The sequence below is a fragment of the Pygoscelis adeliae genome, unplaced genomic scaffold, assembly GCF_000699105.1.
Source record: "Pygoscelis adeliae isolate BGI_AS28 unplaced genomic scaffold, ASM69910v1 Scaffold160, whole genome shotgun sequence".
In the NCBI taxonomy this organism is placed as follows: Eukaryota; Metazoa; Chordata; class Aves; order Sphenisciformes; family Spheniscidae; genus Pygoscelis; species Pygoscelis adeliae.
Window position 1 is genome coordinate 8548964 of NW_008824035.1, and position 14620 is coordinate 8563583.

General features: G+C 40.6%; 1 protein-coding gene across 1 annotated transcript in view; it reads right to left on the reverse strand.

Annotated features, from left to right (window-relative positions):
• Window positions 1–325: 325 nt before the first annotated feature.
• MTX2 (metaxin 2) overlaps window positions 326–14620 on the reverse strand; it is a 37015-nt gene continuing 22720 nt past the window's right edge. The window contains exons 5-11 of the mRNA XM_009333221.1: window positions 9270–9342; window positions 6103–6179; window positions 4895–4987; window positions 4121–4159; window positions 3586–3711; window positions 2856–2932; window positions 326–834 (exon numbers count right to left, since the gene is read on the reverse strand). Coding sequence (XP_009331496.1) covers window positions 624–834; window positions 2856–2932; window positions 3586–3711; window positions 4121–4159; window positions 4895–4987; window positions 6103–6179; window positions 9270–9342 — 696 coding nt within the window. The 3' untranslated portion in view covers window positions 326–623. The remainder of the gene's footprint in view (window positions 835–2855; window positions 2933–3585; window positions 3712–4120; window positions 4160–4894; window positions 4988–6102; window positions 6180–9269; window positions 9343–14620) is intronic.

Consider the following 14620-nt stretch of genomic DNA (forward strand, 5'->3'; position numbering starts at 1 on the left):
CAAAAGTGAACAAGAAATAAAAGCAGAGGCAGGACACATATAAGAAGTAATGACAGCCAGGAGCTACTTCGACACAAAGTAAGAACTGACTGAATAAAATCACATCACTTGTGTGCTGCAGAGCTCCAAGACATTTTTGTCACCCAATTCCTGAATGAATTTTGGCTGAGGCAGGCAAACTTAAGATCTCTACTGAGTCCTTTCATTCCCAGCTTAATAATTGTAACTAGTTTACCATGCATCTGTCTTCCAAGTGTCCTGCCAACAGGATCCCACTCATTAACTACATAGACATAAAACTTAGTAAGAAAGGCATTTAGAAAGATCAGGGAGAAACTTTTTAAAGGAATTTATTTTTTTAATACAGATACAATGTTTTTCCAAGGTCACTTTAGAGTAAGTGGCATACAGGCTATTAAAATGGAAGTGCCCATACAGTCATTTCAGGTTAAATGTGCACAGTATATTCTACAACACAAAAACTGCATTTAGAGTTTTTTCTTGCTCCAGAATGATTTGGCAGCTTCAAAAAGCTAGCACACATTTCCATTCTCAAAATCAATTCATTGAACAACAAAACCCAAAGCTGAAATGCAATCCACTCCAACCACCAACCAACATGCTTATCTCAGTAAGGACCTCTTAGCAGATCGGGCTGTAACAGTTGCAGAGCTGTCTTTATCATGACCCTCAAAGTACTGCTGCTCTATTCGCCGACAAAAGGCTGTGAGATTACTGCAGTTTTTCACTTTTTCGGAGAGTTCATCAGTGGTTAGTTGAGTAGTAAGGATTGTGAACAGATGTCCAAATACCAGAGCATCTAATTCAGTCGGTCTGTAAAAACAAACAGAAAAAAAGAACAGCTATTTTGGAAGGCAAGTCCTGATCAAGAAAAACCCTGCTGTTCTGAATAACTTTTAGATAGCCATGCAATCTAAGAATTGGGAAGAAATCAGGCAACGCTGAACTTCCCAAATGCATGAAAACTGTGTATACAGTATATAAACATACTGCTAGTTCTCAGTATGGCATCTTTCTTTGCTTTTGGTAGCTTGGAAATGCGAAATAACACTTCTAAGAAGGGGCAGTTACTGATCCAATATCAAACCACGCTCCACCTTTTAGTTCTGCAACAAGGGCAAATGCTTATCAGGTCTTTTGGGAGTTTTTCTTTTTCCTCTGCAGATGTATATTAAAAAAAAACAGCTATTATCTCACCAAGAAAAAAAAAAAAAAGAGGGTGGTGGAAAAAAGCATAAAACCCCTATTCCCTTTTTGCCTTTTCAATAGTCAGGAACTACTCAACCAATAAGAAAAGGAGCTCCAGGGTGACAGCAGCTGGAAACATCTCTTTTTTGAAAGGGGACTATACAGAAGAAAACAGGTATTTTGGGAAACAGTGGTCTATTGAATGTTTTCAGTCCTACCTTATTTTAGGTACAAGCCTTCCAAATTGTCATCTTGGATCTTTGTATACAAGTAGCCCATGTGCAAATTTTTTTTTTTCAAATATATTAATAACTTAAGAGTCCTTCATTACTAGTGTTCAAGGTAAGCAGCATGAGGGGTTTCTAACTGATAATTTTTTTGCCTTTCTATTTGTGGATCACTAAGAACTCTCCAGTGGAAATGCAGACCCTTGTATAACAAACTTAAATCTGTCAGCAACAGGCTGCTTTTCTTATTTACCTCCTACAGACTCCCAGAAGTCACAGACTGAAAAATACCAGACTAAGAACACATACTCTCTTAGTAATATTTCAGCCTAAGCTAAAAAGCTTAAAGGTTGAAACTGTTGTACCAAGAAAGCCTGGTTAACAAACAACAAAACCCAAATCCCCAAGCTACAATTCTTTACAAATACAGAAAGAAAATTTAGGAGATATCGTATTTAAGAATTATTTGAGAAGATGCAATTCAAACTTGTCTTCTATAATGTGTATTTCTGCATCCACTCAATTTACACTACCCACCTAGTCTGAACTTGGAAAAGATTAAGGGGCAAAGACACACGCAGAAAAGTAACCAAGACTGTATGTTGTCTTTTGAAGACATCCCTGTCCACATGTAGTTAACTGAAGTCCAGACCTGAGCATTTCTAGTCTGGTCTATGCACAGGAGACAAGAGGGAGCTAATGTGATGTTATTTAAATCCGTAACATTTCAAAAATATTGAATTATTGGAGAGAAAAAAAAAAAAGAAAAACAAAAGCATTTTGCAATTGGAAGAAACAGGTGAAAGCAGAGGACATCCCATGAAGGTCAGGTTGTTCCTTGCTTCTCCCCTGGGAATGTGAATCTTAAGTTTCCACTTTGCAACTGATCCTTTGTTGATACAAGGCTAGCTTCTCCCCCAGTTCTTACAACGCACAGGCACCCTTAAGCTAATTCAGTTCATTCAGAGCTGCCCCTGGTGTTAAGAAGGGCAAGAGAAGCTGCCCTGGTCAGGACGGCATGACGTACATTCACTCCCCTGTACCTAGTAGAGAATGTTAGCCAAGAAATACAAGTAAAGCTTTAAATGTATCATTTTTAATAAGAAACTAACTGTATAAAGGTGTACATTTGTAGCCTACATAAGTTGTGGTAGACTCTGTAGAGAAGACAAGCCGGATTAAAACTAAATCATGAATAGAAAAAAAAAACCAACAGAAGCTTACAGAAACTTTCCTTTTAAAGCCTTTAATTACTTATTTCTGAAACTTGATGTTTATATTCCAGTCACATATTTGTATTTCCTCAACTAATCATGTAGCATTAAAATAAAACAGGAGTTTTCCATACGTATATATATGTGGATGTATATCTACATCCCACATTCCTGGATGTAATATTTCAGTAAAGAGTTAACTTACTGCTTATTGAAGAAATATGGTTGTGTTCCTAATCTCTGGGAGAGAGCCTGACAACACTGATCTACGTCTTCAAGCACCTATCAAACCACACAAGAGAGAAAAGATCCATATTGTCAGGAAATACCAACATTGCAAAAAATAACCTCTTTACTGTATTTGCACGGACGGTGGGAACAAGGAACATACAATGCTGGAACATCAAAAGCTGTTAAAGTCAGTCAAACCTACACAGCAGGCAGGTAGCTGAGTGTTACTTAATCTAACATTTGCTGTAAAGCGATTCTGATTAAATGCTTCCCATAATATTTATAACAGCTTAATTAAAGGTACTAACTTACACCTCAAAATTGCTTTGCCCCCCCCCCCCCCTTTTTTTTTTTAAGACCTCTGACAAGGGAAGCCACAATCCTGCAAAGCTCACCTATTAACACCATACAGGAGGTGGGGGCCATAACTTACAACCTATTTTCAGGACTACGGCCTAAACTAACATCACCAGAGATGTACACTTATGGTAAAACATCCTTCCTCCCACCCCACTGGGTTGCACATAATTTCAGATTTATTGCTGCTGAAGGCAAATACCTGACTCCAGATAATGTTTTAAGTACAGAATATATTTTTTACTACATCTGTTTCAAGAAAGTGTTACTCTCCACAGCCTTTAAAAAAAAAAAAGAAAGAAAAAATAAAACAGGGTAAAGAAATAAGCTTCACTTTTCATACTGACCTGTGCAAGTGTCTTGCCAGCCCACCCAATGGCTTTCATCTTTCGCCTTACCTCCCATTGCTTCTGATAGGACAAAATGCGGTTAAGAGGCCACGGGTAAGGGGAGCCATACCTCGGGTGAGTAATCTTTGTTCAAAAACAGAAAGGTACTGTGTTATATTATAAGAAAATATAGATACCTCTACGGACAAAATAGCTACTATTCACATATTTCTATCAGAAAGGGAGCTGTAAAAGAGAAAGCGAGTTGCATGATATGCTGTAATTATTTGTGCAGAATTTATAGTTTGCAGCATAACCATTTAAAACTATTACTTCAGAAACATATATAAAACCCCTATCTATTTTGCAGTCAGCTACCTCCAGTAATGACACAACCCCCTAAAATGTATATGCAAGCGAAATTAAAGTGAAAAGACTGTATCATTAATGGTATAAACCTCAATGTTTCATTTATGAGTAGGGACTTGCGATTGTGAGCAGAAGTGTTTTCTCATTAAATTTTAATTAAGATAAATGCTGCAGAACCACTCACCTCCTCTACTGTAACATCATCACACCATTGGAGATAGAGCTAGGAACAGAAAGAACACATACTAAAACTTCCTAATAAAGGAGAATACAGAGAAAATAATTTCTCACTAGTAGAATTTTCTTTTCTATATAAGATTAAATTTCCATTTCATTCCTTCCATTAGACCTCTGAATGCAGAAAAGAAATTAAAACTGGAAGACAAAAGCCCCAGTTGCTAGTCCTTACTTCACCAGCACCAGGACCAAGCTGAGACCGAAGGCCCACTCCCATTGCCCACACCGCACACAACTCAGCACACAGGTTACCAGCCCTCAGCCACCTGCAGCTTGCCAGCATTTCCAACACTGTTCCTACGCTGGAATTGTGTCACATTAACTGGCCACAGATGTGAACCACAGGGGATCCCAGCCTCCCACCTGGCACATGAGCACGGACACTGTGGAAGGTGACAGCAGGGTGCCTGGCCAGTTGTGGGGTGGGGTGGGATCCCAGGAGCCACCGGCATTTTCCATCTGCAGAAATCGGTTACTTCTACAGCTACGTGACACACTTCAGGTAGGTCAGGGGAATCACACCTGTGGCTTGTGTCTACAGGAACATTTCAGCAAGCAATTCATAGGGTACAGTGAATTTATTCCTGCTTCTTTTCACCTCAAAAAAGTTGATGACCTAAGCTAAGAACAAGCAGTATTTCCAATACAGGGAAAAAATCCTAAAGCTTTCTTGCCTACAGTCACTTATGTAAGTGTGTGGAGTTACTATGGTTTGCTGTACCTCTGCTGTCAAGAGCATATTATTGACTAATTCCATGTAGGCTTTCATCTCAGCTTTTTGGACTTCATCCAATCCATCACTGAGAGAATGGCCCTAATGGGGAAAAGAAAAAAGACACATACACATGTAAGAAAGGATATTGGAATATTCAGCAATGCCTGACCCAAGGACCTCTGAAGTCAATGAGCTTTGGCTCAGATTCTGATCTCTTACATAGTTTAGTAACAAATTACATATGCAATTTTTACATACAGTGTCCTTTAGAATTAAAAAAAAAAAGAGATCATCATTATGTAATGTAGCTAATCCACAAGAAATGTAGACTATTATCAGTTATCGGTGAACAGAGTTGGAGCACACAGCCTCCTGGTTACTGTTATCTCTGTGGCAAGAAGTAAACACATTTACATCTGTGATACAGCTTTAGCAACTGCTCAGTGAAAAGACAATGTTTTTAAAAATGGGGGTGGGGGGAGCAAAGGCAAATCTAAACAGTATCTGACACTTCAGGATTTAAACCAGTCAGTTCTGGGTTTAAGAGCTCTGAGACCCAGAGACAGGGCGCGTCAGTCTCAGTCTCAGAAACTGGCACCGGTATGCAGCTATCCCACATAGAATTTACTTCCAGAACTTGAGTAAAAACATTTCCACCTCAAACAAACTCCTGTTCCAGGATATCTTTCTTTTAAAATGGCACTAGATTTCTGCACTGTTTTAACAAATTAAGTAACATTCCAGAAGAGCACACCAAATCAGCACAATTAGGGAACTGGGGTTGTTTAGCCTGGAGAAAAGGAGGCTGAGGGGAGACCTCATCGCTCTCTACAACTACCTGAAAGGAGGTTGTAGCGAGGGGGGTGTCGGTCTCTTCTCCCAAGTAACTAGCGACACGACAAGAGGAAATGGCCTCAAGTTGCGCCAGGGGAGGTTTAGATTGGACGTGAGGAAAAATGTCTTTACTGAAAGAGTGGTTAAACATTGGAACAGGCTGCCCAGGGAAGTGGTTGAGTCACCATCCCTGGAAGTATTGAAAAGATGTGTAGATGTGACACTTAGGGACATGGTTTAGTGGGCATGGTGGTGTTGGGTTGATGGTTGGACTTGATGATCTTAGAGGTCTCTTCCAACCTTAATGATTCTATGATTCTAATGCTAAGCAGGATTAACATGCTATTCAGTAATTGATGAAAACAATGTACTATTATTACCTTGGCTTTTACAAACTGGACTATGGGCCCAAGTTCAGATACTACTTGATTTCCCACATGAATAAAGGGTACTTTGCCTGTAAAATGATAAATATATTTTAGTAAGAAGTTTTTATACATGTAAAACATCATTTCCAATTTTGAAAGCAATTAAATATTGCAGGTACACCTGAACATCAGTGGTTTTTTTTCAAATGAGAACAGGTAAAGCTCTAATATACATAGCTCAACCACCAAACATTTGTACTAACAAACATCCTCCTCATCTTCCTCCTCCTGGACCTCTTCTACGTGCAATACTTGCAATTGTGCATTTCAAAGTTATTGAGTGAGATCTATCAACTTGTATTTTACTAATGGATTTTGCTTTGTGGAAAGACTTAATTCAATGTTTCTCTGAAGTACAGCTGGGAAATTCCAGGAAAGCAAACAGAGCCCTTGGCTAGTTTTACGACACAACGCGTTCCCACCCTCCCTTCTAACCCACCGGTGGGGAAAGGGCTGCTGAAAGGATGACGGGAGATGTGGCACTGTGCCTGGAAAAGCAAGCAGGGGGAAGAGCAAACGCACACTCAGCAAGGCAGGGTCTTGACTCTCCCTCCTCCAGTCCTTCAGATTTCCAACAACTGGGCCAGCCAGCTCCTGTTGGCTGCCCCAGTCTTCACCCTCTAGTTGTGAGCTGGCATTTTCGAGCCCCAATGGTCCTGGGGTCACGAACAGGTTCTCAGTGTGAGACCCACGATCTGGGGGGCTGGGAGGGGGAAGGAGCTACTTCATCATCTTGGAAGCAAAATGGGGTTAAATCTTAATACTAGTAAGGCTCAACATTCAGTCTATGAAGCTGAGCCCTGAAGGTCCAGCATGGAGCAGGGCTAAAAGCAGCCAGTCCTCCTCAAAAGGAGACTGGGAAGTGACTGTATCACTGGTGGAACTTGTGGGGGTGTGAAGGGCTCCCAAGTCTGTACGCACCACCTTCTCTGCTTGGTAACTTCTTACACGCAGAACTGAGCCAAAGCTTTAAGGCAGGCAGAGATACAAGAGGAAGCCCTGTTACACACAGCACGCCACAAAGAATGATAGAAGTTGCCTTATGCCCCTTTTTCCCAGCTCTCAACATGTGAAGCTGAGGGCTCCTGCTCCAATCCACCCTAACCACATTGGTCATTCTGAAAATCTTCATCCAAACGCAATTGACAAACATCAACCTTAAATCTAAGACTAAATCTTCTAGGATTACTTACGTGATTGAAATCATCCATAAAATGGAGACAAATGCTGGATGTTTTGTATTACTGAGAACATCCTCATGCCCAAAGGCAGTAAACGAGCCTGCCCAGTGCAGTGGGGCACAGCACACTCACTCTTACGTTCCCACCTCTCACTGTGGGCAAACTCTGCTCTCAATAGACAGCCCAAAGAGCAAGATCAGTACCTGCCTGACTCCAGATCTCTTATTAGCAATACATTCTCTCTTTTCACTGAAACACAAAAAACCTACTGTTCAGCCTAGCTCAAACACCTAGCTCATGGTAACAGCAGATTCAGTCATAGCTTTTATCATGAGATTCACTTCTCACTGGCTCTATCAGCCTAAGGATAATAAATGAAGTGCATCACACCAACAAAGGCTTCATCTGCATCCACATGCTGCATATTGCGGAAGGAAACGCAGACCTCTGAGCTGCAGAATTCAGCGGTTTCAGTCAGACTTCGTACACCAAGACAACCCTTTGCTATTCTGCTTTTGACTCCCTCAGAATGAGTTTCCTCATTACGACAACTATGAGATAACTAACCATCCCCCCAAAATGATGAGATGCAGATCTCTGTCTGCTGCTGCTGTGAGACAGGGGGAGGTGGGGAGGGAGAAGGGAGCAAATGAAAACCTTCTCTGAAATATCATTAAACAATCAAAATATTACAAAGAAAGGATATGGGGAAAGTAAATAAAAATAACAAGGACTCCAAGAGGAAGGGCAAAAAGAACACATGTAGTTCTACCTACATTTAAAATTGAAGCAGCATCATTTTCCCTCTTGTACTCCTTGTTTTCAGCAGAAGGAAGGAAGGGTTCAGATCCACATTGTAAACCAGATGCCAGCAAGTGTGGACATGGGGTGCGGGTGGCAGAGAAGAGAGTATGCAACTGTCACCAGTCCTACTCCTGTGCGTGCAAGATGCTCCTCTTGCATGGATTCAGCATTTCAAAGCTACCTTTATTTACTAACGAATAATTTATATACCTCCATATTTTGCTGTATTTTCACTGCTGCCCAGCAACTGGTTTTTTGTTTATTTTTTTAAATAGCATAATTCTAGCTGCTTTGACTGAAATATCAGTAGCAGCAGCAGAATCCATACAGTTGGCAGACATATACTGACAGGCACTTCCACGTGGCAGGCATCAGCCAAAGCCAAGTAGTTGGTAAATAAGTATCTTCTCACACAACAAAAATCCAAGGAGGACTGCAAGGATTACCAGACTTCTGCGCCCTGCATTCAGCAATTCTCTCTGATTTTTAGGCAACCTTCTGGAGCCAGCCTCTGGAAGTTTTTAGGCAACCAGTCACCTCCAGCAGAAGGCAGACTCTGTACCCTTCTAATACTTAATTTATTGTTGGTGGGTTTGGACTTTTTTCCACACAGTCTCATGGATCAGAGGAAGATTTAAAATCACCTGTCACCCTTACCAGTGACAATGCACCCTTCAGTCTTCTCCTGTAACAACATCCTGGCAATCATCTTCCAGACGAGGTAACAAAAGATACTCCTCCAGTGTTGTCTCACCCCAGCAATGGGAAAATATAACAGCATTCACTGGAATATTCCCTGGATGCAGAATAAAGCCACTTTTGGAAACCTAAGTCTTTCTGCTTCAGGATACAGCAACTCTCAGGCATTTTAGAGAAGGTTTCCGCCAGGCATGTGAGCTGTCTGAATGCTAGATACAGGTACCGCAGTCGCAGGCGCGGTTACACATTGTGCCAACGTTACTTTGCATTTGACTGTTTTAATTGTTTACAGAGGGGAAACTGCATGGGAGAGGAGGGGGGAAGGCAACCCACACACGGTAGCACTGACCGACTGTTATCAGCAAGGCAAGGCGCAGTTGCCATGGTATCAAAATGGAGGTATAACGTAGTAATCTAAATGAAGGCCACACTTACCAGATGGGGACATGTACTCGGCATTTGCCCTGCAAACCACCCGGATTGGCAGATTGCACATTTGCAAAAAGGCCTGGAAACAAAGAGTGACATTTAAAAAGCATTAATACACCAGTGACAAATAAGCGTGTTCCTCTCAATACATTTGACTACGTTTTAGCTAGTTCTCAGCACACGCTCATGAAGTATAGCTCCTTGCATACTGCTTCTAGGAAGAAAAGAAGGGTAGGTTAAAGAAAAACAAGATTTTCTAACTTCCTTAGACAACTGTTTATCAACCAGTCATTGACCGAAATTCTTCTAATGAAATTCCATCTACTTTTACTGGTTTTCTTCAAGACGAGCAAAGAAGCAGTATCTGACAGACACAACTAGTGCTGTGGCTGTACAAAATTCAGTGACATTTTGCCCCTCCTAAATCATAGTACTTACTTCTTCTGACTAAAGCTGGCTAATCACGTTCACGTTGTGTAACACAGCAAACACATACAGCACCTTCCCACATTATATTTACGATAGCTGCCAGAAGTTTTGCTCTGTGGTACTGTCAGAGCACAAGTCTGCTTTGGGAGGAAGTATTTATTATCTGTAATTTATGTGAATCATAGAGAGCGTAAGTGATCGATTTACTGTTTCTTTCCATCTGTAACCTTAGATTCAAAGCATTCTCAGTAGGATACCGATTTTTGTCGGCACCTGCCATCACCACAAAATCTTTAGTGTGTTTCTGTTGAAATAGCAAAATACCAAGAAAAATACTTGCAATTTGGACAGAACATGGTAAATAAGGAACTTCTTAAACATCTAGAGCCTCTCACAACTCAGCTGAAGTCCTATCATTCATTTTGCCTTTGCAATTAGACAGGTCAGAATTCCAGATTCCAAAATTACACCGATTTATTATTTTACCATGCAGTAGCTTTAGGACAAAAAAGCCTACACCAAGAAGGCTACCACCATGAAGAAAAATGCTGCTGAAACTTGGCATTTTCTACATGGGCCTCCTCCTAGCTCTTCAGATTGCTGGATCTGGCAGTAAGCTGCACACTCACAGCTTTAGATGCTCAGACCCTAATTGTAGACATCAAGGTAACCCAAACCTTAACCTTAAGATTGCTCATCTCTGCACTAAATGAGACCATAAGGCATGAACTAACACTGGCATCAGCCCTGTTCCTAACTTTGTGGCTTCTGTAGTACCCATCGAGCAAACAACAATAACGCAAACAGCCCCTCTCCTTTCCCCTGCGCTCTTCAAATCCTTTAATCCTAAACCCTAATCCAAGTGCTGATACTAACTGTATCCAGGGAAAAAAAGCCAAAAGCTTTGGTCCTTTTCCAACCAAACCCAAGAACTGCACAGTCCATGTGCAGTTGCAACACTTGGCTGTTGCAGGTTTTCAGAGCCTAACTCAAACCCAAATCCCAATTTAAAGTTAGGAACTATGGTCACAAGCTGCTAGGCAAGATATTGATTACAGCTGATGAGAGCCCACCTCAGAACTGTAGAGGCTCTGCAAAACCCACCACAAACCTGGGTTTCTACAGCTTTTGATTTCCTCAGCCTAACTCTAATTGAGAGCACTGCCTGGGAGCCAGTTATTATACATACACACGCAGAGATAGAGGCAGAGAGAGAGATGAAGAGAGGGTTCTAGTCATGGTCAACATCAGCCAAATACAGCAAGTCCTGTACTACTTAGCAATAAACTGGTCTCTGGAATGCCAAAACCTCATGCCAACCAGAACCTCTATCACTGGTTAACAGAGCAACTATGACCCAAAGAAAATACAAGGCACTGGCCACATTTGACACCACCCCACTTCCTAAGTCTATGCGTCCACCAGAGTTCACCAAAAATCAATGCTCTTGCTGTCTTAGCATCTCAAACTCCATGCAAACAGTAATACCCAAAGGACCAATTCTTAAACAGGAATTTAAGACATTGGTCTGTCTCAGTCCTAGATCTCTTCCTTTGCCTGCTGCCTCCATAGGATCTAGCAATGTCCAGACTGTTCCACCTACTGCTATATGCATCATGTCTTCTGCCCAAACTGGGCCTTCATATGCAACTTTTTTGGAAACGGCTAAGAGACAAGAATGCAGAGACTTTGGTTTAGATTAAATACATACTCCTATGCCATTGCTGGACACAGTGTAACCCAGCAAAAACATACACTCTAACTCAACTGGTACACAGACTTGGTTCCTCTGAAAGCTCTACCAGTAGCTAACAACATCTCCTCAACAGTACTGTGCTGCAGCGGAACTGATGGCATCAAACAACAGCTTCAAAGAATTTCATCTTTGGGTGGGAGGAGCGGAATGAACTTGTCCCATACTACTTAAGCCCTAGCTGTTGAATTTCATCTCAAAAATATGTGAAGTTTCATTTGGTCTAGGCTTACCAAATGAATTTCCTTCGCAGTGAGGCACTAAATTAACTCTGCAATTCTGCATTAAGCTAGAGATGAATTTTGTAACTGCCATGTACTATTCTCACCGCAAGTTCAGAAGAAAAGAAGTCTGAACTGCACTGGAGTTAGGGCAACACATGAATAACTGAAAAGCTTGTAAGTGCAGAGGCACATTTAAGCAAGAGGAGGTGAATCAGAGAACTATTTTTACTTTCTCATATCCGCATGTCAAAAATGAGACATGCTGGCACAGAACACTTAGGTTACATGAGTTGCTTCAGCAAATTATTGCCTACTGTACATTGTATTGTACATTGTCTCGTACACAGTACAACGTTTCTACCAAAAACACAGTTTGTGACTGTGAAAAATAGTCCTCAGCATAGAGACTAAACTATAAATAAAATCTTTTCGGTGTAAAGAGATCAGCCAAGTTTCCATCAAAAATCTGAATCTGACCTTTCTCCTTCTCCTCAATAAACATCCACAGAACAAGGAACATCTGGCAGGGAAATTCTACCTCAGTCTGGCCTAGTGCAAAGGGGATTGAGAATACATTGCCATTTCGGCATCTCGGAAATGCAAACACACTGGGTCTGTGTGCCTTTTTTGCACTTCATAAAGAAAAGAGGAGGGAGGAGGTTGAACTAGAATTGAGCTCTAATGTGGGAACAAATATTAACTAAATAAAAATGTTCACTACTCTGCATAATAAAGAGCAGATTCTAGAAAACTTAGAAATAAGTCAGTCTACCCTCAATGAAGTTAAAAAAAAAGAGACCCTAAAGTAAACACTAAACCAAAAACCTGAGAAAACTTCCTTGGAACAGTCATCTCCAATTCTGATGAACATTTTGTAGATGGGAGACGAGACCTAAGTTTGAGAAGTTGAGGAGTGATTCAAGATTAAAATTTGGCAAATCCATCTGGTTCTGCGTTCACCCCAGCAGTCCTCCTGCGAGGTTCAGAAACACCAACCACTAGAGCTGCCCCTCCAGCAGCCTTACAAGGCCCATTCCAGCAACCCTCTTCAGCATCTACGTGCCAACACCTATTCCACTTCAGCCTTTGTCTATAATTCAGATCAGCTTTAATATGAGTGGTGAAATAGTAATGAAATACAAAATCAAGAGAAAACAGAACAGTGAAAGAGTTGAAGACAAAATCATTTAATGCATAAACCTAAAAACAATTTTAAAAAAAATTAAAAACTGCTATTACATCTTTAAAAAGATAGAAGTCTAGGGAATTAAAAGACCAGTATGTTGAACTGTAATTTGTACCCACAGCATGACCTATTCCATTTTAAGTGCTCCTTAAATATTGTTCTGCAGGAAAATGAAGGAAAGCTCCACAGTGTGAGAGAAGTTCAATCCTTATTGGATCTATACTGCTGAACTAATCATTACCCAGAGAAGTAGGCCAGTATCCATTTCTTGATCCAGCTTAAACTAATGGTCCACTGGATAGCCTTCAAGTTGACTAAAAATACATGTCAACTGATAAGTTGGACAACAGTACTATCCCAAACTATGAGGGTGCAGCCTAAGAAATAAGCCTTACAATTTGCATTGCTTTGAGAGTACTTACATTCTTTCATTGATGTGACTAACAGGCTTTGGAAATTATTAGTACTAACAGCACAGTGTTTTTGACTTTTCCAGCACAGTGAATATATTTCATATTTATGGAAATTATGGTTTCTTTTAGAAAAGGAGATGGACAAGGATTGTGACCAATGCACTCTTATAAATATCCACTGCCAGAAAACCTAATTTTTTTTTCTGATGCATTCAATTAGATAAATTAGATTTTAGACAATAACTGATGTTAGACAGTAAGTGGCATGAACTATTACCAAAATAGTTGAAATTGGCATAGATCAAAGAAATCCTACAGAGAGAACACAGGACAAAGCAGCTATTTTTGTGAGTCTTTATCTCATTTAACGCTTTAGCCCAGTGATCAAGGGAGGATTTGTTCCCTTTTTGACCACTCATGGAGAATGTCAAGCACCAGAACATTTGGTGTGCAGATGGTATCAGACTGCCATGGCTTCCAACTCTGATAAAAGATGCACTGATTATTCCTGATGCACAGGAACACTGATTATTCCAGCTCAGAGCATCTCGTTTCCCTTTAGGTACCTCACATATATAATTTGAGCAGGCAAGTAAACCCTTGCTTTTCTTGTGAGAGAAACCATCAGCAAACAGGAGTGAGCTCAGCTCCTCCGAGTGCTTTTGGAGAGAAGGGCGAGAGATTGAAGGCTGAAACCACCCCAGTTTAGTTCTGCTGAGATTTACGAAGATATCAACACCCCTTCAAAGACACGGCATCTAAAGCTGAGCAATCTGAAAGACCAAGGGCCCAGTCTTATTCTAGTACATCAGAGATTATAGTTAACATCATAAATTTGGCTGATCAGCATAAAAAGGGTCTGCAAAGGGCCAACTGAATTCTGAGTGACACATAAGCTAGTTAATCAAGCCCTTATGAAAATTCACCTAAAAATGGTAAGCAAGACGGTAACAGCAAAACTGGAAACAAGACACTTAACTGAGTACAACCTAACTGTCATACCTTGCAAAGATGCTTGTAATTCCAAACAACAGCATTGAATTTCCCGCTCTCTTCTCCTCTGGAAAAAAATTGTACTAGCACAGAATAAACAGGGTGACTATTGTCATTGACCTGGATCTCCTCCAGCACCTAGGATTCTCATGCAATAATACTACAGCAGTTGCAGCTCTTCAGAATAGGAAAAAAAATAAAAAATTAGCTCTCATGGCTGTAGTAAAACTGGTACATGTTACTTCATCTAAAGTTTTCTGGTCTTAAGTCATTGTAAAGATGTTCACTGAAAATGTTTATTGATACTTTGAAAACAACTCTTTCAAACAAACTCTAGGCAGGGAAAGGAGAACTGAATT